At 49.2% G+C, this 27505-nt stretch overlaps 1 protein-coding gene across 1 annotated transcript in view; it reads right to left on the bottom strand.

The window, feature by feature from the left end:
- dntt (deoxynucleotidyltransferase, terminal) overlaps positions 1 to 27505 on the bottom strand; it is a 488317-nt gene that overhangs the window by 297249 nt on the left and 163563 nt on the right. The window contains exons 12-14 of the mRNA XM_072477618.1: positions 17389 to 17559; positions 12349 to 12420; positions 6779 to 6902 (exon numbers count right to left, since the gene is read on the bottom strand). Coding sequence (XP_072333719.1) covers positions 6779 to 6902; positions 12349 to 12420; positions 17389 to 17559 — 367 coding nt within the window. The remainder of the gene's footprint in view (positions 1 to 6778; positions 6903 to 12348; positions 12421 to 17388; positions 17560 to 27505) is intronic.

The raw sequence follows: 27505 nt of genomic DNA, 5'->3' as shown, positions 1-27505 counted from the left end.
CGTAATTGTGTTACTGGTATCTGTTGAGGGTTTTTGCCATGTGCGGTCTATGGAGGGCTTTTTCCGTCTTTAAGAGGGTGAGCTGTAAGCAAGACCTTTTTTACAAGTGCTTCTGTTTTCATTGTTATTCTTGTTACTCCTATTCTGCTGAGTTGCTGTCATTGTCAAACTTTGTTATTAGTTTATATGAAGAGGTTCCTTCTTTTAAACAATGCATTTGACTACCTCATTGCAGTCTCAAGTTACCACAGACTCGAAAGCGGAGGCAAGGGTGCTACCCACTGTGCCAAAAACTTTCAGCAGTCCTATACCTCACTATAATGTTCCCTCGATGCTGCAAAGGTACTGCGCATGCCGTCCTAATCTGCCTGTTCTTAAGATGCTGCACAGGTATTGTCCCAGAATTAAATTTAAAGGTATGAATATGAAGAGGCCGCACAGGATGAAAAATATATTTTGCTGTTGCAATTACTATTGCTATTATAATTATTCAAATACATTAACATAAGAACCAGGAGCAGGAGTAGGTGATTCAGCCTGCGTTGTCAATCAATGCAATCATGGCTGATCTCAGGCGCGATCGAACAAAAATGGTTCAAAGTGTCATTTGTGCTGGTTTTTGCTGGGAGTTTCTCCCTGACTCTGTCAGCGAGCTCCCCACCGCTATCTAACCACACTTAGGGCATGGTTTAACGGCTGTGCTGTGCTTGTGCGAGAGACTGCGCTTAGGCGTATCATGTCGCAGATGGGAGCTATTGCTTGGCATCCCAATCAGAGCGTGAGGTCTAGACACATTGCCTGAACACTGGAGGACTCAACATCACAGACGCAGCAGCTAGCATCTGAATAGTCAGGGGCTGGGCCTCAGCACTGGGGACATTCCCACGACCAGAGGGTGGTGCGTGCAACAGTAGGGAACCAGTGCCTGGTTCAGGTAACGTTATGAGCAGGTGTCTGGGGTACAGGGTCCGGTACCCAGGGTCTCCACTTTGGCCAGGGGTGGGTGGGCAGGGCAGATTAGATGGCATCCTGAGGGATGGCAGGGAATGTGAGGGGAGGGGTAGCATGGGTACTGGAGGGTCCCAGGGTGAAAGCCACCGCTGGTTGTCTGTCTCTCACCCTTTCCAATTCTTTCCAGATATTACGCGAGATGGATGATATTTCCAGATATTACACGAAAGCTGCCCTCGCGATGCTGCGGGGCAGGCCAGGCGACCAGACACCAGAGAAAACAACAGCAAAGCATTGACAGAGGCTCGAGGCGATGGCCCATGTGCAGGGCTCTGCCCCACACCCTGGACCCGACCGCACGTCAGGCCAGGGAAGGAACAAGAGAAGGCCCAAGGTGTACAGGTATCGCTGGTCTTTCAAACAGATGACGGACAGCATGTGCCGCAGGAGGTTTGGCACCACGTAGAGGAGGAGGATACCTATGTTCCCACATCCGTCATCTCACCCCTCCCGCCCTGCTTCCCACCCATCGTCCCACCACACCCGTTCCCCCATTTTCCCCATCCCACACCCATCATTCCCCCCGCCCCATGCCCATTTCCATCCCCCAACCATAATGTTCCAGCCTGCCAGGTGATCACTCTCGGGTGATCAGCCTGTGTCAGCGCTGTCTACTACTTTTATACTATTCCTCTAGCTATCAAGACCACAATTTCATTTGCCTTCCTCATTACCTGCTGCACCTGCAAACTGGTTTTCTGCGATTCATGCACGAGGACACCCAGGCCCTTTGCACCAAAGTACTCTGAAGTTTCTCTCCATTTAGATAATAAGTTGCCTTTCCATTTTTCTGACCAAAATATGTAGCCTCACACTTCTCCAAGTTAAACTGCATCTGCCAAATTTTGGCCCACTCACCCAACCTATCCAATTGTAAATTTCTTATTTTTTCATTGCAGCTTTCAATAGCTCACATACTTGTAATATTCATTACTTTCTTATGTTATTTACACAGTTTATTTTTCTTTGGGGATGACATATGAAGAATGGAGTTCATCAAAATATTAGAAAGCCTCAATTTCCTTCAAATATTGACTGACTTGGTCCAATTTTAACTCTATGCAGGAGGACAGATTCTGAATGACCTAGGGGCTGGTTTAGCACACTGGGCTAAATAGCTGGCTTTTAAAGCAGACCAAGGCAGGCCAGCAGGTTCAATTCCCGTACCAGCCTCCCCGAACACGGGCCGGTACGTGGTGACTAGGGGCTTTTCACAGTAACTTCATTTAAAGCCTACTTGTGACAATAAGTGATTTTTTTCATTTCATTTCTTGCTCACTTATATTGAATACTCAAGATAAAATTCAAAGGACTGGATTCTCCAATTCTGGGGCTATGTTCCCACGCTGTCATAAAAACTGTGGCCTTTCATTACAGTAAAGCTATTCGCAGCCCTGCAAGGGGCTAGCAGGGACCCCTCGGGAAGCTCGCAGCTTTAGCTGCAGATACGGGCCCCCACACTTCCGGGTCAGAGGCCTCACATGCACACGGCAGCGGCCGCGCCATACTCCATGGCCGATTCAGACCGCGGAGCTGGACCTCCCAAATATTGCCCCCGATCGGCCACGCCCATCCCGGAATGCCCGCCCAAAAATTGCCCGGTCCTGTATGAGGCCCCCCATGCCCAGATGCGATTTCAGCGTTGAGGTGCGGAGAATCCAGTTCAGTGGTGGGATTCTTCGATCTCCCGTCGGGTCGGAGAATCGCCGGGGGGCGGCGTGAATCCCGCCCCCGCCGGCCGCCGAATTCTCCGGCACTGGAGATTTGGCGGGGGCAGGAATCACGTCGCGCCGGTCGGCGGGCCCCTTCCGGCGATTCTCTCTCCCACGATGGGCCGAAGTCCCGCTGCTGTAATGCCGGTCCCGCCAGCGTGAATTAAACCACCTCTTTTACCGGCGGGACCAGGCGGCGTGAGCAGTATCCGGGGTCCCCGGGGGTGCCCCCACAGTGGCCTGGCCCCCGATCGGAGCCCACCGATCCGCGGGCGGGCCTGTGCCGTGGGGGCACTCTTTTACTACGCGTCGGCCGTGTAGGTCTCCGCGATGGCCACGCGTAGGTGACCTGCGCATGCGCAGGGATAACATCAGCAGCCGCTGATGCTCCCGCGTATGCGCGGACTTCCGCCGGCCGGCTGAGTCCCTTCGGCCCCGGCTGGCGTGGCACCAAAGGCCTTCCACGGCAGCCGGCGGGACGGCAACCACTCCGGCGCGGGCCTGGCCCCTAAAGGAGAAATCCGCACCTTTGGTGCAGCCCGACGCCGGAGTGGTTCACGCCACTCCATCCTGCCGGGACGCCCCGCCCCACCAGGTAGGGGAGAATCCCCCCCCCAGATATCCCCAGTAAATGGTATTCTCATTTTAAATAATGGAGCATGATTGAGTTTGGTAAGGATATTGTTCTAGTTTAATACAATAACCGTATCATTTAATCTATTATCATACACAGCAAAATGAGTGAAACACGTTTGGTACGCTACAAATTTAGAGAGAAATTCAGTAATTTTAAGATTTTACCACCACATTAATTCAGACAGAACAGGCAGATTCTCCCAATTAGGCAGATTCGCCCAATGGGGAGGGGCTGGGGTTGTGGTGGGAGGGAGGGGTAGGGCGGTGGATTCACTCACATCCCCGAGACCACCTCAACCCTGTCGCGGTTTCCCAGGTTGAGGTCATTTTACAAATGGGATTTCAAGCACCAAGTCAGAGCCCACCAATACAACGGAGGAATATCATGGCAGTACTGCAGTGCGTACACCATGGAATTACCCAAAGAGGCAATCAAGAGCACTAAGGACAAAATGAAAAAAAATTTTTGGAAGCCTCTGATAATTCCAAAACCTGCACAAATGAAAGTTTGGGGCAGAAGAGGAAAGAGTGGAGGCCTTTACTGAGCCCTCTTTTCTCACTAGAAGAGGCCGCACAGGATGAAAAATATATTTCGAGAGGTCATTGCTCATCAAAATATCGGAGAAAATGTTTCTAACAATGGTTTTATTTTGATTCTGCCAATATGAGATTCAGTTATACTGAGAATTTTGCTATTGCAATTACCATTGCTATTATAACTATTCAAATATATTAACGTAAGAACCAGGAGCAGGAGGAGGTGATTCAGCCTGCGTTGCCATTCAATGCAATCATGGCTGATCTCAGGCGCGATCTAACAAAAACGGTTCAAAGTGTAATTTGTGTTGGTTTTTGCTGGGAGTTTCTCCCTGGCTCAGTCAGCAAGCTCCCCACCACTATCTAACCACACTTAGGGCACGGTTTAACGGCTGTGCTGTGCTTGTGCGAGAGACTGCGCTTAGGCGTATCATGTCGCAGATGGGAGTTATTGCTTGGCAGCCCAATCAGAGCATGAGGTCTAGACACATTGCCTGAACACTGGAGGACTCAACATCACAGACGCAGCAGCTAGCATCTGAATAGTCAGTGGCTGGGCCTCAGCACTGGGGACATTCCCACGACCAGAGGGTGGTGCGTGCAACAGTAGGGAACCAGTGCCTGGTTCAGGTAACGTTATGAGCAGGTGTCTGGGGTACAGGGTCCGGTACCCAGGGACTCCTTTTTGGCCAGAGGTGGGTGGGCAGGGCAGATTAGATGGCACCCTCAGGGATGGCAGGGGATGTGAGGGAAGGGGTAGCATGGGTACTGGAGGGTCCCAGTGTGGTAGCCACCGCTGGTTGTCAGTCTCTCACCCTTTCCAATTTTTTCCAGATATTACACGAGACGGATGATATCTTGGGCCTCGCGAAAGCTGCCCTCGCGATGCTGCGGGGCAGGCCAGGCGACCAGACGCCAGAGAAAACACCAGCAAAGCGTTGACAGAGGCTCAAGGCGATGGCCCATGTGCGGGGCTCTGCCCCACACCCTGGACCCGACCGCACGTCAGGCCAGGAAAGGAACAAGAGAAGGCCCAAGGTGTACAGGTATCGCTGGTCTTTCAAACAGATGACGGACAGCGTGTCCCACAGGAGCCTTGGCACCATGTAGAGGAGGAGGATACCTGCTCCCAGTGGCTGTCAAGTTCACCACAGCCCAAAACGTTTTCACTTCTGGATCGTTCGAGGGCCCGTGCGGCAACTCACAAGCCAAAGCCCAAAAGTTCATCCATGAAGTAACGGATGCGTTGTTTGCCAAGGCACTAACTATATAGACTTTGACCTGGACCAAGGCCAACAATATGCCTAAGCAACTGGATTCTCCTCCATCAACGGGATGCCCCAGGTCCAGCGGGTAATAGATGGCATGCATAGGCAGCATATGGTGGTGAACTGGTTAGCACTGCTGCCTCACGGCGCTGAGAACCGGGTTTCGATCCCGGCCCCAGGTCACTGTCCGTGTGGAGATTTTACATTCTCTCAGTATCTGCGTGGGTCTCACTCCCACAACCCATGGATATGCAGGGTAGGTGGATTGGCCACACTAAATTGCTCTTTAATTGGAATTTTTAAAAAAAAGTAGATGGCGTGCACCGGGGCTCAGGGAGTGCCCTTCATCAATGGGAAGAGGTTCCACTCCCTGTATATTCAAATTGTGTGCAACTCCACCTCTGGATCATGCACGTGTGTGCACACTTCCCAAGGAGCGTGTACGATAACTACATCCTGGGGCAGTCGGAGATCCTCAGCCTCTTCGAGGACCACCCCAGGATGGCCGGTTGGCTCTTGGGGAATATGGGGTTCCCGCTTACACCTGGCTAATGACACCAATATGGAGGCTGGTGATCGATGCAGAGGCCCAATACACTGTGGGCCCATGCGGCCACATGAAGGCCAGGCAGCAGCTGCGAGGGTCTGGCATGCCCAGAGGACTAGGGAGGCCCTCATCCTTGCCTGCTTCTCATAGGATATGGTTTCATCCGTCATCTCACCCCTCCCGCCCTGCTTCCCACCCATCGTCCCACCACACCCGTTCTCCCATTTTCCCCATCCCACACTCATCATTCCCCCCACCCCATGCCCATTTCCATCCCCCAACCATAATGTTCCACCCTGCCAGGTGATCACTCTCGGGTGATCAGCCTGTGTCAGCGCTGTCTACTACTTTTATACTATTCCTCTAGCTATCAAGACCACAATTTCATTTGCCTTCCTCATTACCTGCTGCACCTGCAAACTGGTTTTCTGCAATTCATGCACGAGGACACCCAGACCCTTTGCATCGAAGTACTCTGAAGTTTCTCTCCATTTAGATAATAAGTTGCCTTTCCATTTTTCTGATAATTCCAAAACCTGCACAAATGAAAGTTTGGGGCAGAAGAGGAAAGAGTGGAGGCCTTTACTGAGCCCTCTTTTCTCACTAGAATAATTCTGAAGTCTTCTTGCCACTATACCAGCCTAATCCCATCCTTCTATTCGGAAATCCTGTTGAGCTACAGTAGGGTCGATGACAGAAAAATGGGTTTGGAACTGAAGGTCCACCAACCTGTACTTTTAATGGACTAGGAGGAAAGGATTGGTCAGTAATAATCCTGGCCAGAGCTGGGGAGGGAAAATAAAGTCAGGTGATGGGAGACCCCATGGCAATTTTGGACAGGATCATGGAGGAAAGCCCAACCCAATTTACATCCATGCCCCAAAAGTTTAATTAGGTGAATGCATATCCCAAACCACTTTACTTTTGCTTTATAATGTAATGTGTATTCTTGTAGAGCATGGACGTAATGAGAAAATCAAGGTAAACAGAATTATAAAAGTGCATATTTTGACTGTTATGTTATTATTGCACAGATTAATTGAATAATGCACAGGTCCAAACATTACCTGCCTTCTGCATTTTGGTAAATTTCAAATCCTTGGCTGCTTTTATTTCTTCTAAAGTCCGAAACCCTTGTCCATACCATTTATCCGCAGTCTTCAATCCCACACCAAAGACACTGGTAAAAAGCTGCAGTAAAAGAAATTACATTAGCAGGACACAGATACTCCGCCGTGGGTTTTGACTTCGCACATATTCATTGTTCTTGTTTCAACATTGCTTGCGACAAAATAACTCAAAATATTATAGGGGACAATAAAACTGCAACATTTCTTCTCACAGGATTTACTAACTTGAAAAAGTAGCTCTTACAATTCTGTTAATGCCCCCTTCTAAACTAAATTCCAAGGTTTCTATAGACTGACATATAAATTAATCAGCTTTAATAACTCATCAAGATTCTTTAGCTAGCTTCTTCCAAACCCAAGTCCACTACTATCTTAAAGGACATGGACCCTCTCCAAGCCATGCTCCAACTGATTTGGAAATGTATCGCCGTTCCTTCACTGTTGCTGGGTCAAAATCTTGCAACTTCCTCCCTACCAGCGATGTGGGTGTACCTACAGCACATGGACTGCAGCTGTCAAAGAAGGCAGCTCATCACCACCTTCTCAAGAGTAACTAGGGATGGGTAATAAATGCTGGCCTAACCAGAAATGCCCACATCCTGTGAGCGAAATTTTTAAAAAAATAAGCTCATTTTATGGATGGGGAGGGGTTAATTTAAACAGCAATAATTTCATCTCTTGCCACCTGTCCGTAAACAGGAAGTTATTTTGAATTATTTCCCTCTATAGAAGCAGTGGTATATTTCCCAACCCCCTGTTTTTTTTTTTTGCGTGATCCAATTTTCTGTTTATAGCCCTACAGCAAACACAAGACAGGATAAACTCAAAGGGTTAATTTATTAGCACATAGTCAAAATGCAGGATGACGGTCACAATGTGGCCTCCTTTTCCTCCAAGTTGCATCAACACTCAAATAGTAAAGAGAGCGGTAGGGAAAAATGGAATTTACAGTACAGAAACCACAGAGAAAATAAATATTGGTTCACGTGGGTTCCAGAGTCAAGAATCAAAGTCCAATGAGGTCTTCCTTCCTGGACATCAACAGGCTGAAAAGTAATGCTGTACAATTCACTTGTCTGGTGGTATTGGCTTCAGAAGATGAGATGGGCATGCATAGATGAATCAGTCTTGTAGGCTATGGCACAGAGCTTTCAACAGAAACAGTGTAAATGGGGGCCAGGTATCCAACCTGAGCTGAGCTCCTTTATGTGTGTGTGGATTCTAGTCTGATGTTAAAGATCAGACAGAGCTCTTCAGTTCAGCAACGCAATATTACCTGATCAACAAGTCAGAAGCCTATGTAACATGACCCCCCACCCCCACCTCTCCACAAGGTCTTCAACAAAGGATTTACCTCCATCACCTAGAATTCAGCTGAATCACAAAGACGTCCAAATATCCCAGTCATTAGGAGTTGAAAGAAACATTGGAAGGGCCTTTATCTTATAGATCCTCAGTCTCCTGCTGGGTTATCAAATGCAAATGGCCCTTTGTATCGCTCGCTTTTAAGTTGGGCTGTGCAGTCCACAAGGGATCATTAGTGGCTCCTCAGAGATAGTGAGGTGTAAGTTTTCCCCAAACTGCAAAGGGGTTTCTTCTGTTCTCGGATCACAGCCAGATATAGGTTCAACCATTTTAAGGATTTTGTTCAACCAAGGTCCCGTTTTAACCTTAGTAGTAGTAATGAGTATATATTTAATAAGGACACGGGGAGTCCACGCCGAGTAAAATAAGAAAGTACGTTTATTTATTAGAACAAAATTTACACGGCCCAGTAGATCCCTACGGGGTTCTCCTCTGGCCTTACTGACCGATCTTTCATACAGTGATTAACAAAATATCCCGCCCCAAACGTGGGAGCTCATACTCTGCAAGGAACACGGGGAAGATGAGTATTCCCATCCCGTAGATCCCGTGCGGGTATTACAATATATGTGTAGTTTTTTAAATAAAAATGTATAGTGCGAGGTCTTAGTCCATCACAGTCCTCACAAATCCTCCTGGCCTCAGGGGAAATGTAAATTATATCCTTTTTTTTTTCATGTGGCCTTATGAAAGAAAAACGCAAAAGTGAAGAAGTATGCAATCATTGACTCATTCCCACTGGCAGGTCAGACATACAGCTAGCAGGGGCAATGCTGCATTCCCCGCTGCATTTAGTTTTAGGTTTAAATCTAGGTTAGTGCATCAGCAAGGACACTGGCCTTCCCTGAAGCATGTGTTTAGGTAAACTGGGAAGATTCAAAATTTGTCTGTAGGGGGAAGTCTATTCGGATTAAAGTTGGGAATTTCTCTGTTCGGAATCGGATTTAAGCAAGGCCACTGTTTTCAGAACTCTGTGTCTGTCCAAATCCTCATCACATATCTTTTAAAGGGCCTGGGGTATTCCAGGGTGGTTAGCACTCAGGGAGTGAGTAATGGTCAAGCAACTGTGGGCTATCTGCAGGGTGATGCTGGGTTTCTCACACTGTGTGTCCCAGTGTATCCCAGGTCTTTTGGTCAAAAGGCTTAGCTGTTTCCTGTCCATCTCGGTAACCTGTGGGTTTAGTTGTTCCAGCCCAGGCACTGTGGTTGGGCTGGTGTTCAGGAGATTGGAATTCTTAAGTGGGACTTTGACCTCTTTCAGGAAGTCTGATTCAGTGTCTGGCTCAGGCGTGAGCACAACAAGGGCATTCCAGTCACTGCTGTTAGGCACTAGTGGTTAACACTGCAAGAGACATGTAATCCTCTCCTGAACCTGGGCCAAGGTTTCAGGGTCCAGATGAAAGGAACACTGCATTCTGGAAGGGGTCTCTCCTGCATCTATACCCAGTGGAATGGGATATTATACCATTACACCATCTGAATTTTACATACTCTGACCATTAAATTCTCTGACTGTTACACACTCTGTCATATGTACCGAGTTACAGAAAAATATTGCCCTGTGTACAGACCAGGCAGATCGTTCCATACATGAAAAAACGTAGGACATATGATAAATAAACAATGTAAATACAGACACAGACATTGGGTGAAGCATACAGAGTATAGTGCTATTACACACTGTGTCTGTTACACACTTTGACCATTACACACCCTCCTGGCTGTTACAAACTCTGAATATTACGCTTTCAGACTGTTACACACTGGCCATTGTACTCTCTGGCTGTTACACACTCTGACCATTAGACACCATGGGCTGAATTCTCCACCATCGGGGTTCTCCATTTTGCCAGCAGCTCGGGGTTTCCCGACGGCATGGCGCTGCCCCACAATGGGAAACTCCATTGACCAGCCAGTGAAACGGAGAATCCCGACGGTGTGCCGCACCAGAAATCTAGTGCGGCAGGAAGTAGAAACTCATCCCCTGTTTTTACACATTCTGACTACTACACACTCTGACCGTTACACACTCTGACCGTTACACACTCTGACCGTTACACACTCTGACCGTTACACACTCTGACCGTTACACACACTGACCGTTACACACACTGACCGTTACACACACTGACCGTTACACACACTGACCGTTACACACTCTGACCGTTACACACTCTGACCATTACACACTCTGACCATTACACACTCTGACCATTACACACTCTGACCATTACACACTCTGACCATTACACATGCTGTTTGTTACACGCTTAGACCGTTACACAGAAAAGGCTGGGCAATCTCAGCACGTCTGACAGCATCCGTGGAGAGAAAAGGGAGTTAAATTTCAAGTCTGGATGACTCTTTGTCAAAGCTAGAGAGAACTGGAAATGAGGTCAGATTTATAATGTAACGGGGAGAGGCGTGGAGCGGGGGGGGGGGGGGGAGGGGGGGCTGGATAGGGGGCCAGTGATAGGTGGAGACTGACAAAGATGTCACAGACAGAAGAAAAAGGACTGTAAATGGGGGGGTGATTAAGGCTAAGAAGAATGCTGATGGCATATGAAGAGATTAGAATGTGTGAATAGCAGAACAAAGTTGAGCAGTATCAAAGGGCAACTAGGAACAGTTGGCTCGAGTGGAGTGGGGGGATAGAGAACAATAGTGAGGGCAAAACATATTAATGGAAGAAATGAAAATAAATCGATAGAAATAAAAATGGGGTGAAAGTGTTCAAGTGTGAAGTTGTTGAACTCATGACCGGTATTGGAGTGCCGAAGGGCCTGTTCCTGGACTGTATTGTTCTTTGTTCTTTGTAACTCAATGTTAAGTCTTGAAGGCTGCAGTGTCCATAATCGGAAGATGAGGTGCTGTTCTTCCAGTTTGCGCTGTGCTTCACTGGAATATTGTAGCAGGCCAAGGACGGTTCAAGGTTTCAGATTCCACCATCCACTGTAATTTGCTTTTATCTGACCATTACACACTCCATCTGTTAGACACTCTGATCATTACACCATCTGACTATTGCACACTCTGACCATTATACAGCCTGCCCGTTACACACTCTGATCATCATAGCTCTCTAACTGTTACACACTCCTGACCATTATTCATTTCAATTGAAATCAGCATAAGGCTGGCAATGAACTTGTCAAAGTTGAAAATCTCCCCACGGATTTCTGCACTACTATATTTCTGCCCACGACTGTGTGTCAAAATTTGGCTCCAACTCCATCTACAAGTTTGTTGATGACACAACTGTAGTGGGTCAGATTCGAACAATGATGAGTCAGAGTAAAGGAGAGGGATAGAGAACCTAGTGGTGTGATGTAACGACAACAATCTCTCCCTCAACGTCAGCAAAACTAAGGAGCTGGTCACTGACTTCAGGAAGCAAAGTAGTGTACACGCCCTGTATGCATCAGTGATGCCGAGGTGGAGATATTTGGCAGCTTCAAATTCCTTGGTGTACATATCACCAAAAGTCTGTCCTGGTCACCCACATCGGCGTTATGACCAAGAAGGCACAACAGCGCCTATACTTCCTCAGGGAACTAAGTAAATTTGGCATGTCCACATTGACTCTTACCAATTTTTTTAGATGCACCACAGCCTGGTCTGGCAACTGCTCTGCCCAAGACCTGATGAAACTACAGAGAGTCGTGAACACAGCCCAGTCCATCATGCCTCCCATCCACTGACTCTGTCTGTACCTCCCGCTGCCTTGGGAAAGCGGGCCAGCATAAGCAAACACTCCTCCCACCTGGGTTATTTCTCTTCCAACATCCTCCATCGGGCAGGAGATACAAAAGTCTGAGAACACACACTAACAAGTTCAAAAACAGCTTCTTCCCCGCTGTTACCAGACTCTAGAATGACCCCTTATGGACTGAACTGATCTCTCCACACATCTTCACTACTGAGTAGTACTACACTCCGTATGCTTGTGTCTATGTATTTACATTGTGAATCTTTGGTATGTCCTAAGTTTTTGCATGGGTGGAACAATTTGTCGGGATTGTAGGCAGAAAAATACTTTTCACTGTACCTCGATACACGTGATAATAAATCAAATCCAACCCAATCCACAAGCCTTAAACTCTTTGGACCGGATTGTACAATCACCTACTGCCTTTGCTTACCTTTCTTGCTTTGTACTTCTCATCGCATAACAAACTCTCAACCTTTGAGCAAACACCATCTTCCAGAATTTCCTGTATGCAAACATGAAGTGGATTACAATATGAAGCCGTCTATAAAGCCTTGTTAATTATAAAAATGTTGCCCACATTTTAATAATTTGTCCCATTTCGAAAAATACGTGAGCTGGTGTCTTGGAAAGAGGGATATACTTCTGGGATTAAATTGTCAGAGAAAGGGGTGGGAATTGTGCTCATGCAACACTTCATATGAATTCCAAAGAAACCACTCACGGTACTGGGGATTACAAAATCCAGACCGGTAGATGGAGTTAAGATGGAGGTCGACCATCATATAATTAAATCATGGAACAGCTGGGGCAGATGAACTGCCTACTCCTGCCTCCATGTTTCATCATTGTAACTTCGGCAAAAATGCTATTTACTCTCTTATTCCACCGAACCTCCACCAAAGCTGAACCATTGAAGCCCTGAAAAATATCCGGCATTGTTTTTCATGTAATGCATGTTTCCCGATCTATGTTCGGAGGGAGAAATGCATATTAACAAGGAAAGATTAGTAAAAATCCAGTCAACTCCATTCATGCATTTGTGATAAATGTAGGAAATGTTTATATAGATTGTATTATTTTTGTTGGAACAATGTTATTATAAACCTAGGTTAAGGTATCCAGATTCTGTGTCTACCAAAGCTGCAATTAAGAGGTCGTAGAAGATGAGGTCAAGTATAATTTCAACCATTTACTTTTTTTACAGAGTGATGCTAAATGCAACTTTGGCAATCTTTTGACAACTTTGACAAATCCAGCTTTGACAAAGGGTCATCTGGACTGGAAACGTTAGCTCTTTTCTCTCCCTACAGATGCTGCCAGACCTGCTGAGATTTAACAGCATTTTCTCTTCAGATGCTAAATGCAACATTGTTGTGATTGCTGGAGATTCCCTGGAGTGTAGGTAATTTATGGCAGAGTGGTATTTGGTCCGAGCTAAGCAGGTCATGGAACATAGTGGGATACAGATGATACAATTAATGGGAGAAGCCAGTTCTAAAGCAAGCAGCTTTTTTAGCGTGGCAAAGACAGAAGGATTTTCAGACTGTTCCTGAAAGGGTCTGGTCTCGCTCTACTTTTCTAAAAGTAAATCTCGACACAGTAGTACAAGTATCCCTATATGTGCTAACTTTATTTATAAGTAGTTTTTGATCTGGATTGGGCTTTGCTTAAGAGATGATATGAGATAGTAGTTAAAGTCTTTCCCTTTTTTTTTTTTTAGAACTGTTTAACTGTTAATTCATAGAATCATAGAATCCCTACAGTGCAGAAGGAGGCCATTCAGCCCATCGAAGTCTGCACCAACCTGCTGAAAGAGCACCCTACCAAGACCCAATCCCCCATCGTATCTCCGTAACCTCAACTAGGGGCAATTTAACATGTCCATTCCACATGACCTGCACATCTTTGAACTGTGGGAGGAATCCAGAGCATCTAGAGGAAACCCACACAAACACAGGAAGAATGCGCAAACTCAACACAGGCAGTCATCCAAGGTCGGAATCGAACCCGGGTTCCTGGCACTGTGAGGTAGCAGTGCGAACCATTATGCCACCATGCTACCCCGTAGAGCTATTTTTCTGTGACGTTAATGTGATTAATACTGTGTTAATAAGAACATTTATTTTAATATAAAGGATCCCAATTTGTCAGTGGAATAACTCCTGGGGTGAAATACCCTTTGATCGCAGTTTTAAAAAATAAAAAATCTTTGGAGTTTTGTCTGGTTTCTTAACATAAATTGAGGTCTGGTCCGGCACCGTAACACATCTGACTGTAAGAAAGACATAGGGTGGGATTGTCCATTTATGAGACTAAGTGTTGACGCCAATCCAGAATACGTGGGCTTTTATGACAGAAAAACCACACCACACCTGGACTGACTCCGCGGCCATTGAGGGGCTAGCAGCAGTGTCGCATGGAACACAATCGATTCCAATGAAAAACGGTGCATGATCGACACTCGGGTGGCTGACAAGCTGCAGCCGCACATACACATTATACGCCCCACAACCACTCAATTCTGGATTTGGTGATGTGTAATGAGGCAGACTTGATTAGGGAACTTATGGTGAAGGAACCCTAAGGGAGCAGTGACCACAATATGATAGAATTTACCCTTCAGTTTGCGAGCGAGAAGCTGCAATCAGATGTAACGGTATTACAATTAAATAAGGGTAACTACAAAGACATGAGGGAGGAACTGGCCAGAGTTGATTGGAAAAGGAGCCTAGCAGGGAAGACAGTGGAACAGCAATGGCAGGAGGTTTTGGGGGTTATTAGGGAGGCACAACAGAAATTCATCCCAAGGAGGAGGAAACATGCTAAGGGGAGGACAAGGCGTCCATGGCTGACGAGGGATGTCAAGGACAGCATAAAAGCTAAAGAAAAACTATACAAAGTGGTGAAGATTAGTGGGAAGCCAGAGGATTGGGAAGCCTTTAAAAGCGAGCAGAGGACAACTAAAAAAGCAATAAGGGGGGAGAAGATGAAGCATGAGTGCAAGCTAGCTAGTAATATAAAGGAAGATAGGGAGAATTTTTTTCAATATAAATGTAAGAGAGAGGCAAAAATAGTCATTGGACCACTTGAAAATGTGGCTGGAGAAGTAATAATAAGAAACAAAAAAATGGCAGACGAACTGAATAGTTACTTTGCATCAGTCTTCACGGTGGAAGACACCAGTTGGATGCCAGAGCTCCAGGAGAGCCAAGGAGCAGAGGTGAGTACAATGGCCATCACTAAGGAGAAGATTCTGGGGAAACTGAAAGGTCTGAAGGTGGATAAGTCACCTGGACCGGATGGACTACACCCCAGGGTCCTAAAAGGGATAGCTGAGGAGATTGTGGAGGCATTAGTGGTGACTTTCAGGAATCACTGGAGACTGGAAAGTGGCTAATGTAGCACCCCTGTTTAAGAAGGGAGCGAGACAGAAGAGGGGAAATTATAGGCCGGTTAGCCTGGCTTCGGTCATTGGTAAGATTTTTGAGTCCATTATTAAAGATGAGATCGCGGAGTACTTGGAAGTGCATGATAAAATAGGACTGAGTCAGTCACAGCTTTGTCAAGGGGAGGCCATGTCTGACAAATCTGTTAGAGTTCTTTGAGGAAGTAACAAGGAAGTTAGACAAAGGAGAACCAGTGGACGTGATTTATTTAGATTTCCAGAAGGCCTTTGAAAAGGTGCCACATAGGAGACTGTTAAATAAGTTAAGAGCCCATGGTGTTAAGGGTAAGATCCTGGCATGGATAGAGGATCTGGCAAAGAGTGAGAATAAAGGGGTATTTTTCTCGATGGCAGCCGGTGACTAGTGGTGTGCCTTAGGGGTCGGTGCTGGGATCACAACATTTCACAATATACATCAATGAGCTGGGGGAAGGAACTGAAGGCACTGTTGCCAAGTTTGCAGATGATACAAAGATCTGTAGAGGGGCGGGTAGTATTGACGAAGCCGGCGGGCTGCAGAAGGACTTGGACAGGCTCGGAGAGTGGGCAAAGAAGTGGTAGATGGAATATAATGTGGAAAAGTGAGGTTATGCACTTTGGAAGGAGAAATGGAGGCATAGATTATTTTCTAAATGGCAAGATGCTTCGGAAATCAAAAGCACAAAGGGACTTGGGAGTCCTTGTTCAAGATTCTCTTAAGGTTAACGTGCAGGTTCAGTTGGCAGTTAGGAAGGCAAATACAATGTTAGCACTCATGTCAAGAGGGCTAGAATACAAGACCAGGGATGTACTTCACTGGTCAGACCCCATTTGGAGCACTGTGAGCAGTTTTGGGTCCCGTATCTAAGGAAGGATGTGTTGGCTTGGAAAGGGTCCAGAGGAGGTTCACAAGAATGATTCCTGGAATGAAGAGCCTGTCGTATGAGGAACGGTTGAGGACTCTGGGTCTGTACTCTTTGGAGTTTAGAAGGATGAGGGGGGATCTTATTGAAACTTACAGGATACTGTGAGGCCTGGATAGAGTGGTCGTGGAGAGGCTGATACCACTTGTAGGAAAAACTAGAAAAAATCTCAGACGAAAGGGACGATCCTTTAAAACAGAGATGAGGAGGAATTTCTTCAGCCAGAAGGTGGTGAGTCTGTGGAACTCTTTGCCGCAGAAGGCTGTGGAGACCAAATTACTGAGTGTCTTTAAAACAGAGATAGATAGGTTTTTGATCAATAAGGGGATCAGGGGTTATGGAGAAAAGGCAAGAGAATGGGGATCAGAAAAATATCAGCCATGATTGAATGGCGGAGCAGACTCAATGGACCAAATGCCCTAATTCTGCTCCTATATCTTATGGTCATCCCAGCCAAAATGATGGCATTGTTTGTGCTGCAACGCATCCACACAGCTGATGAGGCAGCTGGGGCCAGAGGGCACCCAGGGGGATGGCCTGGGGGCACACCTATACGACCCGTTGCACTAGGTTCAAAGTGCGCTGTTAGTAATGTGCGCAGCTGCATGGCTGCCTTGCCAGCTGCGGCAATGTTGTTCCATGCTCGACCGTCCCGATCCCATAGCCCATCTCCTGGCCAGCCCCCACTACCCTCCCTGGCCCTGGCAGAAACCCCCCCTGGCAGCAGCACAACTGTCAGCCAGTATGGCAATGTTGAACACTTTCCATACCCATCTCTCTCCCTCAGCAGCCGCCACGCCAGTTTCACGATTTTTAAAAGCACAAGTCAACCATGCCGTCAGAACTCGGAGGCGGAGAATTGCGGAGGCCGCGGAGAATACCGGTCGTGCCCGCTAATGATATGCAAACCGTGTCTACTGTATGTACGTTCTGAAACGCATTGACATTGCTGTTGAGGTGCTAGAGCATTGCGATTTGGCGTCAAATCAGCATCAATTCTCCGCCCAATTGCCTTTTCCAATTTCGGCATCATCTAACGGAGAATCGTGTCCAATATATACAACAGATATTCTCACAGAAATGCCTGCTATCACTTTGGAATATCTTTCTCGTAGTCTTGTACCTCAATTACTACTTTTATCTGTTCTCCGAAACAGGGTAGTTCTTCCAGGTTTGCCATTCTACTGATTGTGTAAGGAAGGGATTTTAACAAGGATGTCGCTCTTGAAAATGCCACAAAGGCACCATTGTTTTCATTGAACTCAAAGTTTTCCGCCAACATGTCCAAAGCATCCTGCAGAGAAAATAACAAGTCTTAGAACATTAGCAATGCTACTATGCAAAATATGAAATCACCGAGAGTGCACGCAGTGTACCATAACCAGTAATACCTTTTTGGCGTGAGCTGACATTGATTTTTCTCAGGATCTATCATTTTCCTCAAAACAGCTGAGCTTTTGGGGTGAGGAATTGGGCACATCAGCACTCTATTTCTGGTGCTACAAACTTCCTTTGAGCTGCAAAATGGGCGTCTGTGGTGTGCATGTACGCTTTTCAAACACCAGTGCTGGTTGCCATATTAGAACATAGAACATAGAACCGTACAGCACAGAACAGGCCCTTCGGCCCTCGATGTGCCGAGCATTGTCCGAAATCAAGATCAAGCTATCCCACACCCTGTCATTCTGGTGTGCTCCATGTGCCTATCCAATAACCGCTTGAAAGTTCCTAAAGTGTCCGACCCCACTATCACAGCAGGCAGTCCGTTCCACACCCTAACCACTCTCTGAGTAAAGAACCTACCTCAGACATCCCTCCTATATCTCCCACCCTGAATCTTATAGTTATGCCCCCTTGTAACAGCTACATCCACCCGAGGAAATAGTCTCTGAACGTCCACTCTATCTATCCCCCTCATTACCTTATACACCTCGATTAAGTCGCCTCTCATCCTCCTTCGCTCCAAAGAGAAAAGCCTTAGCTACCTCAACCTTTCCTCATAAGACCTACCCTGAAAACCAGGCAGCATCCTGGTAAATCTCCTTTGCACCCTTTCCAATGCTTCCACATCCTTCCTATAATGAGGTGACCAGAACTGCACACAATACTCCAAATGTGGTCTCACCAGGGTCATGTATAGTTGCAGCATAACCCCACGGCTCTTAAACTCAAGCCCCATGTTAATAAACGCTAACACACTATAAGCCTTCATCACGGCAACCTTCAGAGATCTGTGACATGAACCCCAAGATCTCTCTGTTCCTCCACATTCATCAGAACCTTGCCGTTGACCCTGTAATCCGCATTCAAATATTTTCTACCAAAATGAATCACCTCGCACTTATCAGGGTTAAACTCCATCTGCCATTTTTCGGCCCAGCTCTGCATCCTATCAATGTCTCTTTGCATCCTACAACAGCCCTCCACCTCATCCACTACTCCACCAATCTTGGTGTCATTAGCAAATTTACTGACCCACCCTTCAGCCCCCTCCTCCAAGTCATTGATAAAAATCACAAATAGCAGAGGACCCAGCACTGATCCCTGTGGTACACCGCTGGTAACTGGTCTCCAGTCTGAAAATTTTCCATCCACCACCACCCTCTGTCTTCTATGTGATAGCCAGTTACTTATCCAATTGGCCAAATTTCCCTCTATCCCACACCTCCTTACTTTCTTCATGAGCCGACCGTGGGGAAGCTTATCAAACGCCTTACTAAAATCCATGTATACGACATCAACTGCTCTACCTTCATCTACACACTTAGTTACCTCCTCAAAGAATTCAATCAAATTTGTGAGGCAAGACCTACCCTTCCGAAATCCGTGTTGACTATCCCGGATTAAGCTGCATCTTTCCAAATGGTCATAAATCCTATCCTTCAGGACCTTTTCCATTATCTTACCAACCACCGAAGTAAGACTAACTGGCCTTTAATTACCAGGGTCATTCCTATTCCCTTTCTTGAGCAGAGGAACAACATTCACCACTCTCCAGTCCTCTGGCACTATCCCCATGGACAGCGAGGACCCAAAGATCAAAGCCAAAGGCTCTGCAATCTCATCCCTTGCCTCCCAAAGAATCCTTGGATATATCCCATCTGGCCCAGGGGACTTGTCGACCCTCAGGTTTTTCAAAATTGCTAATACATCCTTCCTCAGAACATCTATCTCCTCCAGCCTACCCGCCTGAATCACACTCCCATCCTCAAAAACATGGCCCCTCTCCTTTGTGAACACTGAAGAAAAGTATTCATTCAACGCCTCTCCTATCTCTTCTGACTCCATGCACAAGTTCCCATTACTGTCCTTGACTGGCCCTACCCTCACCCTGGTCATTCTTTTATTTCTCACATAAGAGTAAAAAGCCTTGGGGTTTTCCTTGATCCGACCCGCCAAGGACTTCTCATGTCCCCTCCTAGCTCTCCTATGCCCTTTTTTCAGTTAATTCCTTGCTACCTTGTAACCCTCAAGCGACCCTACTGAACCTTGTTTTCTCATCCTTACATACTCTTCCTTTTTCCTCTTGACAAGACATTCAATCTCTTTTGTGAACCATGGTTCCCTCACACGGCCATTTCCTCCCTGTCTGACAGGGACAAGCCTATCAAGTACATGCAGTATTTGTTCCTTGAACAAGCTCCACTTTTCATTTGTGCCAAATATTGGCGATGGTATTAGCCCTCACACTGTGAACACGCGTCGGAAACATATAGAGTAAGCAGATCATGATGTTAAACAACATGCAATACTTATTTCTGATGGTATTTTGGAGCTCAGTGCTCCAGTTAACACTCTCCCTTAATATCACACAGTTAGACATGCATTTGACAGCATAATCCCCCCACCCAACCACCACGACCACCCACTCATATCATTATTTAAAGGCCTCCTCCTGCACTGTAAATTCTATGATTCTGTGGTAAATTACTTACAGGTCTCTTGCTGGTTGATATTTCTTGGTTGTTGCTTTGATTCTACAAGTGTTTGGTGCTTTGTCTAGTTAAAGTGACAGAACCTCCAGGAAATGGTGTGACAGATATTGAAGGAGTTTTGGCTGCCTTCAAGGCATCTGCTCAAATCAGTTGTCCCCAGTCGTGGGTGCACCAGCAGGATTTCCCTCAGAACACACCATGACATGGAGAACAAAGAGAGGATAAACAAGGCAGGAAATTATGCTGGAAGAGGAGTGAGAAAGAGAGGGAAGAGACACTCACCACGAGAAACCATATCCATCCCGGGTGTTTAGTGCGCCATTTTCCTGTCTGTCTCAGTCTCAGTAAGGAACAATGATTGATAGAGATGATGGATATGTGGTAAGGGAGCGTGGTCACTTGACCAGCATTGGAGACTAGTGGTATAGTTGGTAGGATATGGCAAAAATATTCTAAGCTATACGATCCTTAGTAATGATTCCTGTAAAACTATCATGTGCATTAGAAGTTGTAAATGTTTAATTTATGTAATAGGAGTAAATGTCAAAACAAATATGAAAAAACAGGACGAAATAGATGCCATTCTCCGACTTGCTAGGCTCGCGCCGGAGTGGTTTACGCTCCACCGGCTGGTGGGAAAGGCCTTTGGCGCCACGCCAGCCGGAAGGTCTACGTCGGGCGACGCAGGTCGGCGCATGCGCGGGAGCGTCAACTGACGTCATCCCCGCGCATGCGCAGGGGAGGGGGTCTCTTTCGCCTCTGCCATAGTGAAGACCATGGCAAAGGCGGAAGAAAAAGATGCGCCCACGGCACAGGCCCACCCGCGGATCGGTGGGCCCCGATCGCGGGCCAGCCCACCGTGGGGGCACCCCCCGGGGCCAGATTGCCCCGCGCCCCCCCCCCCCCCCCCCCCAGGACCCCGGAGCCTGCCCGCGCCGCCTTGTCCCGCCGTTCAAATTGTGGTTTAATCCACGCTGGCCGGACAGGCATTCCAGCAGCGGGACTTCGGCCCGTCACAGACAGGAGAATCGGCGTGGGTGGGCCCGCCTACCGGCGCGGAGCGATTCCCGCCCCCGCCGACCGCCGCGATTCCCGCCCCCGCTGAATCTCTGGTGGCGGAGACTTCGGGACACGGCGGTGGCGAGATTCACGCCAGGCCCCGGCGATTCTCCGACCCGGCGTGGGGTCAGAGAATCCCACCCCTGGGGCGTCATTCTCCGACCCCCCGCCGGGTCGGAGAATGGCCGTTGGCCGCCGTGAATCCCGCCCCCGCCCCCGCCGAAGTCTCCGCTCCCGGAGATTGGGCGGGGGCGGGAATCCAGCCGCGCCGGTTGGCGGGACCCCCCGCTGGATTCTCCGGCCCGGATGGGCCGAAGTCCCGCCCAGAAACTGCCTGTCCCGCCGACGTAAATCAAACCTGGTATTTACCGGCGGGACCAGGCAGCGTGGGCGGGCTCCGGGGTCCTGGGGGGGGGCGCGGGGCGATCTGACCCCGGGGGGTGCCCCCACAGTGGCCTGGCCCGCGATCGGGGCCCACCGATCCGCGGGCGGGCCTGTGCCGTGGGGGCACTCTTTCCCTTCCGCCTCCGCTACGGCCTCCACCATGGCGGAGGCGGAAGAGACTCTCCCCACTGCGCATGCGCGGGAAACTTTCGGCGGCCGCTGACGCTCGCGCGCATGCGCGGGGAAACTGACAGCGGCCGCTGACGCTCCCGCGCATGCGCCGCATTTCCGCGCCAGCTGGCGGGGCAACAAACGCCATTTCCGCCAGCTGGCGGGGCGGAAATCCCTCCGGCGTCGGCCTAGCCCCTCAATGTTGGGGCTAGGCCGCCAAAGATGCGGAGACTTCCGCACCTTTTTGCCGGCGCGATGCCCGTCTGATTTGCGCCAGCTTTGGCGCCAGTCGGCGGGCATCCCGCCGTTGGGGGAGAATTTCGCCCCTGATATGGATTAGGATCTGGGGCGAAATTCTCCGGAAACGGCGCGATGTCCGCCGACTGGCGCCCAAAACGGCGCAAATCAGACGGGCATCGCGCCGCCCCAAAGGTGCGGAATGCTCCGCACCTTTGGGGGCCGAGCCCCAACATTGAGGGGCTAGGCCGGCACCAGACGAATTTCCGCCCCGCCAGCTGGCGCGGAAATGACATCTCCGGGCGGTGCATGCGCGGGAGCGTTAGCGGCTGCTGACAGCATTCCCGCGCATGCGCAGTGGAGGGAGTCTCTTCTGCCTCCGCCATGGTGGAGACCGTGGCGGAGGCGGAAGGGAAAGAGTGCCCTCACGGCACAGGCCCGCCCGCGGATCGGTGGGCCCCGATCGCAGGCCAGGCCACCGTGGGGGCACCCCTCGGGGCCAGATCGCCCCGCGAGCCCCCCAGGACCCCGGAGCCCGCCCGCGCCGCCTTGTCCCGCCGGTAAGGTAGGTGATTTAATTTACGCCGACGGGACAGGCATTTTAGCGGCGGGACTTCGGCCCATTCGGGCCGGAGAATCGAGCGGGGGGGCCCGCCAACCGGCGCGGCGCTATTCCCACCCCCGCCGAATATCCGGTGCCGGAGACTTCGGCAACCGGCGGGGGCGGGATTCACGGGTCGGAGAATTTTGCCCATGTAGAGCAGAGTTTTGGATGAGTTTCAATCAGTAAAGTTTTATCTCGTCAAATTATCTATTCCATGGCTGTGTTAAACAACACTAAAGCAGCCTTCTTTAAATTGGAAATGCGAAGCAATTTACAATATGAATCTGACCTTTTGAAATATTGATTTTTAAATTTGGATTTCAACCATTCAGGTGAAGCTAAATATAAATGTTCCTGGATCAAACTCCAATTTGTTCCTAATTCAGTCAGTATTACTGTGTCACGGCAATATGTGCACACCTCATTTATACGCACTGATTTCTTTATCTTAATCTGTTCAGGCAATGTATGTTTAAATGACAGTGTTTTTTAAAAATACTTTCACAGACTGCGGGGACCATTCGCAAGGTCAGTATTTACCTCTATTCTTAATTGCCTTTGAGAAGGTGGTGGTGACCCATTTTCTTGAACCGCTGCAGTCCCTGTGGTGTAGGAACACCCACGGTGCTGTTAGGGAGGCAGTTCCATGACTTTGACTCAGGGACAGTGAAGGAACGGTGAAATAGTTTCAAGTCAGGGCAGCATGGTAGCATAGTGGTTAGCACAATTGCTTCACAGCTCCAGGGTCCCAGGTCCGATTCCTGGCTTGGGTCGCTGTCTGTGCGGAGTCTGCACGTTCTCCCAGTGTGTGCGTGGGTTTCCCCCGGGTGCTCCGGTTTCCTCCCACAGTCCAAAGATGCGCAGGTTAGGTGGATTGACCATGCTAAACTGCCCTTAGTGTTGGGTAGGGTCACTGGGTTATGGGGATAGGGTGGAAGTGTGAGCTTGGATAGGGTGCTCTTTCCAAGAGCCGGTGCAGACTCGATGGGCCGAATGGCCTCCTTCTGCACTGTAAATTCTATGAAGTGTGACTTGGAGGGGAACTTGAAAGTGGCATTGTTCCCTTATTACTGCCCTTGTTCTTCTAGGTGGTAATGCTCGTGGGTATGGAAGGTGCTGTCGAAGGAGCCTTGATCAATTACTGCAGTGCATCTTGTGGATTATACACACTGCTGCCACTGTGCGTTGGTGGTGGAGGGAGTGATAATTTAAGGTGAAGGACAGAGCCCAGGAGTCCACATGGTGCCAGGTTCTGAGGGCTAGGGGAAGCATGGGCTCAGTACCATAAATAGAGTTTCTTGTCATCCAGACTGAGGAGCCAGCGCCGCAAGGAATTCAGAACTGTCAGCTATCAGTTGCAATATTTTTTAATGACTTTCAGGTCAGTTTCATTGACAGTTGCTGAGTTGCTGCTTCTGATCTTCGGGCAGCTTCGTGGTTCCAATTTTTTTTTGTAAAACCTACCAGAAGACCACAAAGTTTTCCAAAGGTCAGCAGCAGTTCCTAATTGCAGCAACAGTCACAAGAGTGCTATTGGTTAAAAATACGGTCAAAACATGGGGCGAGATTCTCCGACCCCCCCCCCCCCCCGCGATTCTCCGGCCTGCATGGGCCGAAGTCCCGCCGCTAAAATGCCTGTCCCGCCGTCGTAGATTAAACCACCTACCTTCCCGGCGGGACAAGGCGGCACGGGCAGGCTCCGGGGTCCTGGGGGGGGCACGGGGCGATCTGGCCCCGGGGGGTGCCCCCACAGTGGCCTGGCCCGCGATCGGGGCCTACCCATCCGCGGGCAAGCCTGTGCCGTGGGGGCACTCTTTCCCTTCCGCCTTCCCCATGGTCTCCACCATGGCGGAGGCGGAAGAGACTCCCTCCACTGCGCATGCGCGGGAATGCCGTCAGCGGCCGCTAACGTTCCCGCGCATGCGCCGCCCGGAGATGTCATTTCCGCGCCAGCTGGCGGGGCACCAAAGGCCTTTTCCACCAGCTGGCGGGGCGGAAATTTGTCCGGCGCGGGCCTAGCCCCTTAAGGTTGGGGCTCGCCCCCAAAGATGCGGAGCGTTCCGCACCTTTGGGGCGGCGCGATGCCCGACTGATTTGCGCCATTTTGGGCGCCAGTCGGCGGACATCACGCCGATACTGGAGAATTTTGCCCATGATAAGTGAAATTCCCAAAATCATTTTAGAACAATTAGGTTCTGTGGAGGTGGGAGGTTGGGGGTGTGGGGTAGAGTCACTCTTAAGGTTTATTACCACAAAATTAAATACTGTCACACTTCTCAAGTTTCTTTTTGAATTTAAACCAGCATATAAATATCATTCTCAATTTTCATTATCATTCCCCTTCCCTCCGAAGCTGTTACACAAGTGATGTTGCACACTGCGGATTTACAGCCTATCCCCACAAGTTCCATAAGACGTTGAATTGTATTTGTACTAAATAAACGTGGAAACGTTATTTAAAATGGACAAGATTAAAGTCAATGAAAGGACTCTTGAGAATGAAGCACCGTGTAAAACAGGGGCGGGATTCTCCGACCCTCCGTGCTGAAATCACGCTCCCACGGCGGCACACGATTCTCCTTCGCCATTTGCGCGTGATTGACATGGCACCAGTCGGGGGCCGTTGGAAAAGGCCCCCCCCCCCCCCCGGCGATTCTTCGCGCTCGATGGGCCGAGTGCCCGCCGAGTCCCGGCGGCATGGTTCTAATGTGGTTCCACCCAGCGGGAACTCGGGAGTCACGGCTGCTCCAGCAGGGTCCCGCCGGCAGCCAGAGCTGCGGGACGCATGCCGGAGGCCTGCTAGCCCCCTGGAGAACGGGGAATCACCCCGGACTTGAGGAAAAAGTCCAGAGTGATTCTCGCCCTTTTTCCGGCAGGGGTGGGGACTTAGTCCCCCAAAGGGAGAATCCCACTCCAGGGGCGAAATTCTCTGGTATCGGCGCGATGTCCGCTGACCGGCGCCAAAACCGGTGCAAGTCAGTCGGGCATCGCGCCGCCCCAAAGGTGCGGAATCTTCCGCATCTTGGGGGGGCCCAGACGCAACCTTGAGGGGCTAGGCCCGCGCCAGACTGATTTCCGCCCCGCCAGCTGGCGGAAAAGGCCTTTGGTGCCCGCCAGCTGGAGCGGAAATGACATCTCCGGGCGGCGCATGCGCGGGAGCGTTAGCGGCCGCTGACAGCATTCCCGTGCATGCGCAGTGAAGGGAGTCTCTTCCGCCTCCGCCATGGTGGAGACCGTGGCAAAGGCGGAAGGAAAAGAGTGCCCCTACGGCACAGGCCCGCCCGCGGATCGGTGGGCCCCGATCGCGGGCCAGGCCACCGTGGGGGCACCCCCCAGGGCCAGATCGCCCCGCGCCCCCCTCAGGACCCCGGAGCCCACCCGCGCCGCCTTGTCCCGCCGGTAAGAGAGGTGGTTTAATCCACGCCGGCGGGACAGGCATCCTAGCAGCAGGACTTCAGCCCATCCGGGCTGGAGAATCGCGGGGGGGTCCCGCCAACCGGCGCGGCGCGATTCCCACCCCCGCCGAATCTCAGGTGCCGGAGAATTCGGCAACCGGCGGGGGCGGGATTCACGCCAGCCCCCGGCGATTCTCCAACCCGGCTGGGGGTCGGAGAATCTCGCCCAGGTTACTGATTCACCACAAGCTCATTAAGCACTCCTGTCCTGGCAATTTCAGTTGCCCCCAGACATGCGTGCACCAGCAGTTTCCCTTGGAATACACTGTGACATGGAGGACATAAAGAGGATAAACAAAGCAGGAAATTCTGCTCTCAGCAAACTTCCATTAGCAACAAAATAAACAATACCAGCCATGACTTATTGTGTTCATACAATAATTATAGATGACAAAGGCCATCTAGCCCAGCTTATCTCATCCATCCAGAATTTTATGCAAATATACATGTTAGGAGCAGGATTAGGCATACGGCCTTTAGAGCCTACTCCTCCATTTGGTAACATTGACAGCATTATAACAGAGACTGCAACTCAAAAGTATTTAATTGGCTGTGAAACAATTTGGGACAACATGAAAGGTGGTCTATAAATGTAGGTTTTGTGTTTCTTTTGTGGAATCTGTATGTAGTCGGGGAGTTATTGTTGCAATGATAAACTTGGAGGCTGATTCTCTGAGGATGATTAATCACAGACGTTAGGAAAGTGATTCCAAAGGAATCACTGTATTCACAAAACAATTCAACTCTGGAGCTAATACAACCTTACCATTCTGACTTCTCTGGTGCCAATCCACAATATACCACAGATACCATTTGCCCCTTTTAAGCTACATACATTCTACCCAAGATTTATCAATCAGACATGTACCAGCAGCTCAGGAAAATTGAATTGTTGATCTGAGTTTTACAGAGCAGAAGGGTGCATGGTACAAAATTCAGTATGATCTTAACTCAAGAATTAGATTGTTTCCCTTCATCCCAGAAACTGTCATACAAATTGTGTTGTACACTGTGAATTTACAGCCTATCGTCACATATGGGACGTGATTTAACTAAATGGGAAACAAAGTCCCATAGTGAGCACATTTAGCCGCAGGTTTCCTGGTGCTCAAAGTGCCAAGAAACACAATACTTTCAAACGGCACATCAGTGAGATAGGGGTCCTCAGCGGGGAACACGTGGCCGAGGCCGCACATAGCCCCATTATTTGCAGTGAGGAAGTCCGCTTGCCACTTCTAAATGGCATCCTGATCTCTGGAGCCCCAGGCATGACCCCAAGCCCTAACTCACTATGAGGGGGACCCTGGGCCCCCCCAACATCCGTGCAGGGCACCCTCAGCCCGATTGCTGCCGTGCAGAAAATTCCAGCATGGCAGTACCAACCTGGTACCCTGG

Source organism: Scyliorhinus torazame, chromosome 16, assembly GCF_047496885.1.
Source record: "Scyliorhinus torazame isolate Kashiwa2021f chromosome 16, sScyTor2.1, whole genome shotgun sequence".
Classification (NCBI taxonomy): Eukaryota; Metazoa; Chordata; class Chondrichthyes; order Carcharhiniformes; family Scyliorhinidae; genus Scyliorhinus; species Scyliorhinus torazame.
The sequence above is the reverse complement of the archived record's forward strand: the minus strand, read 5'-3'. Positions and strand labels throughout refer to the sequence as shown.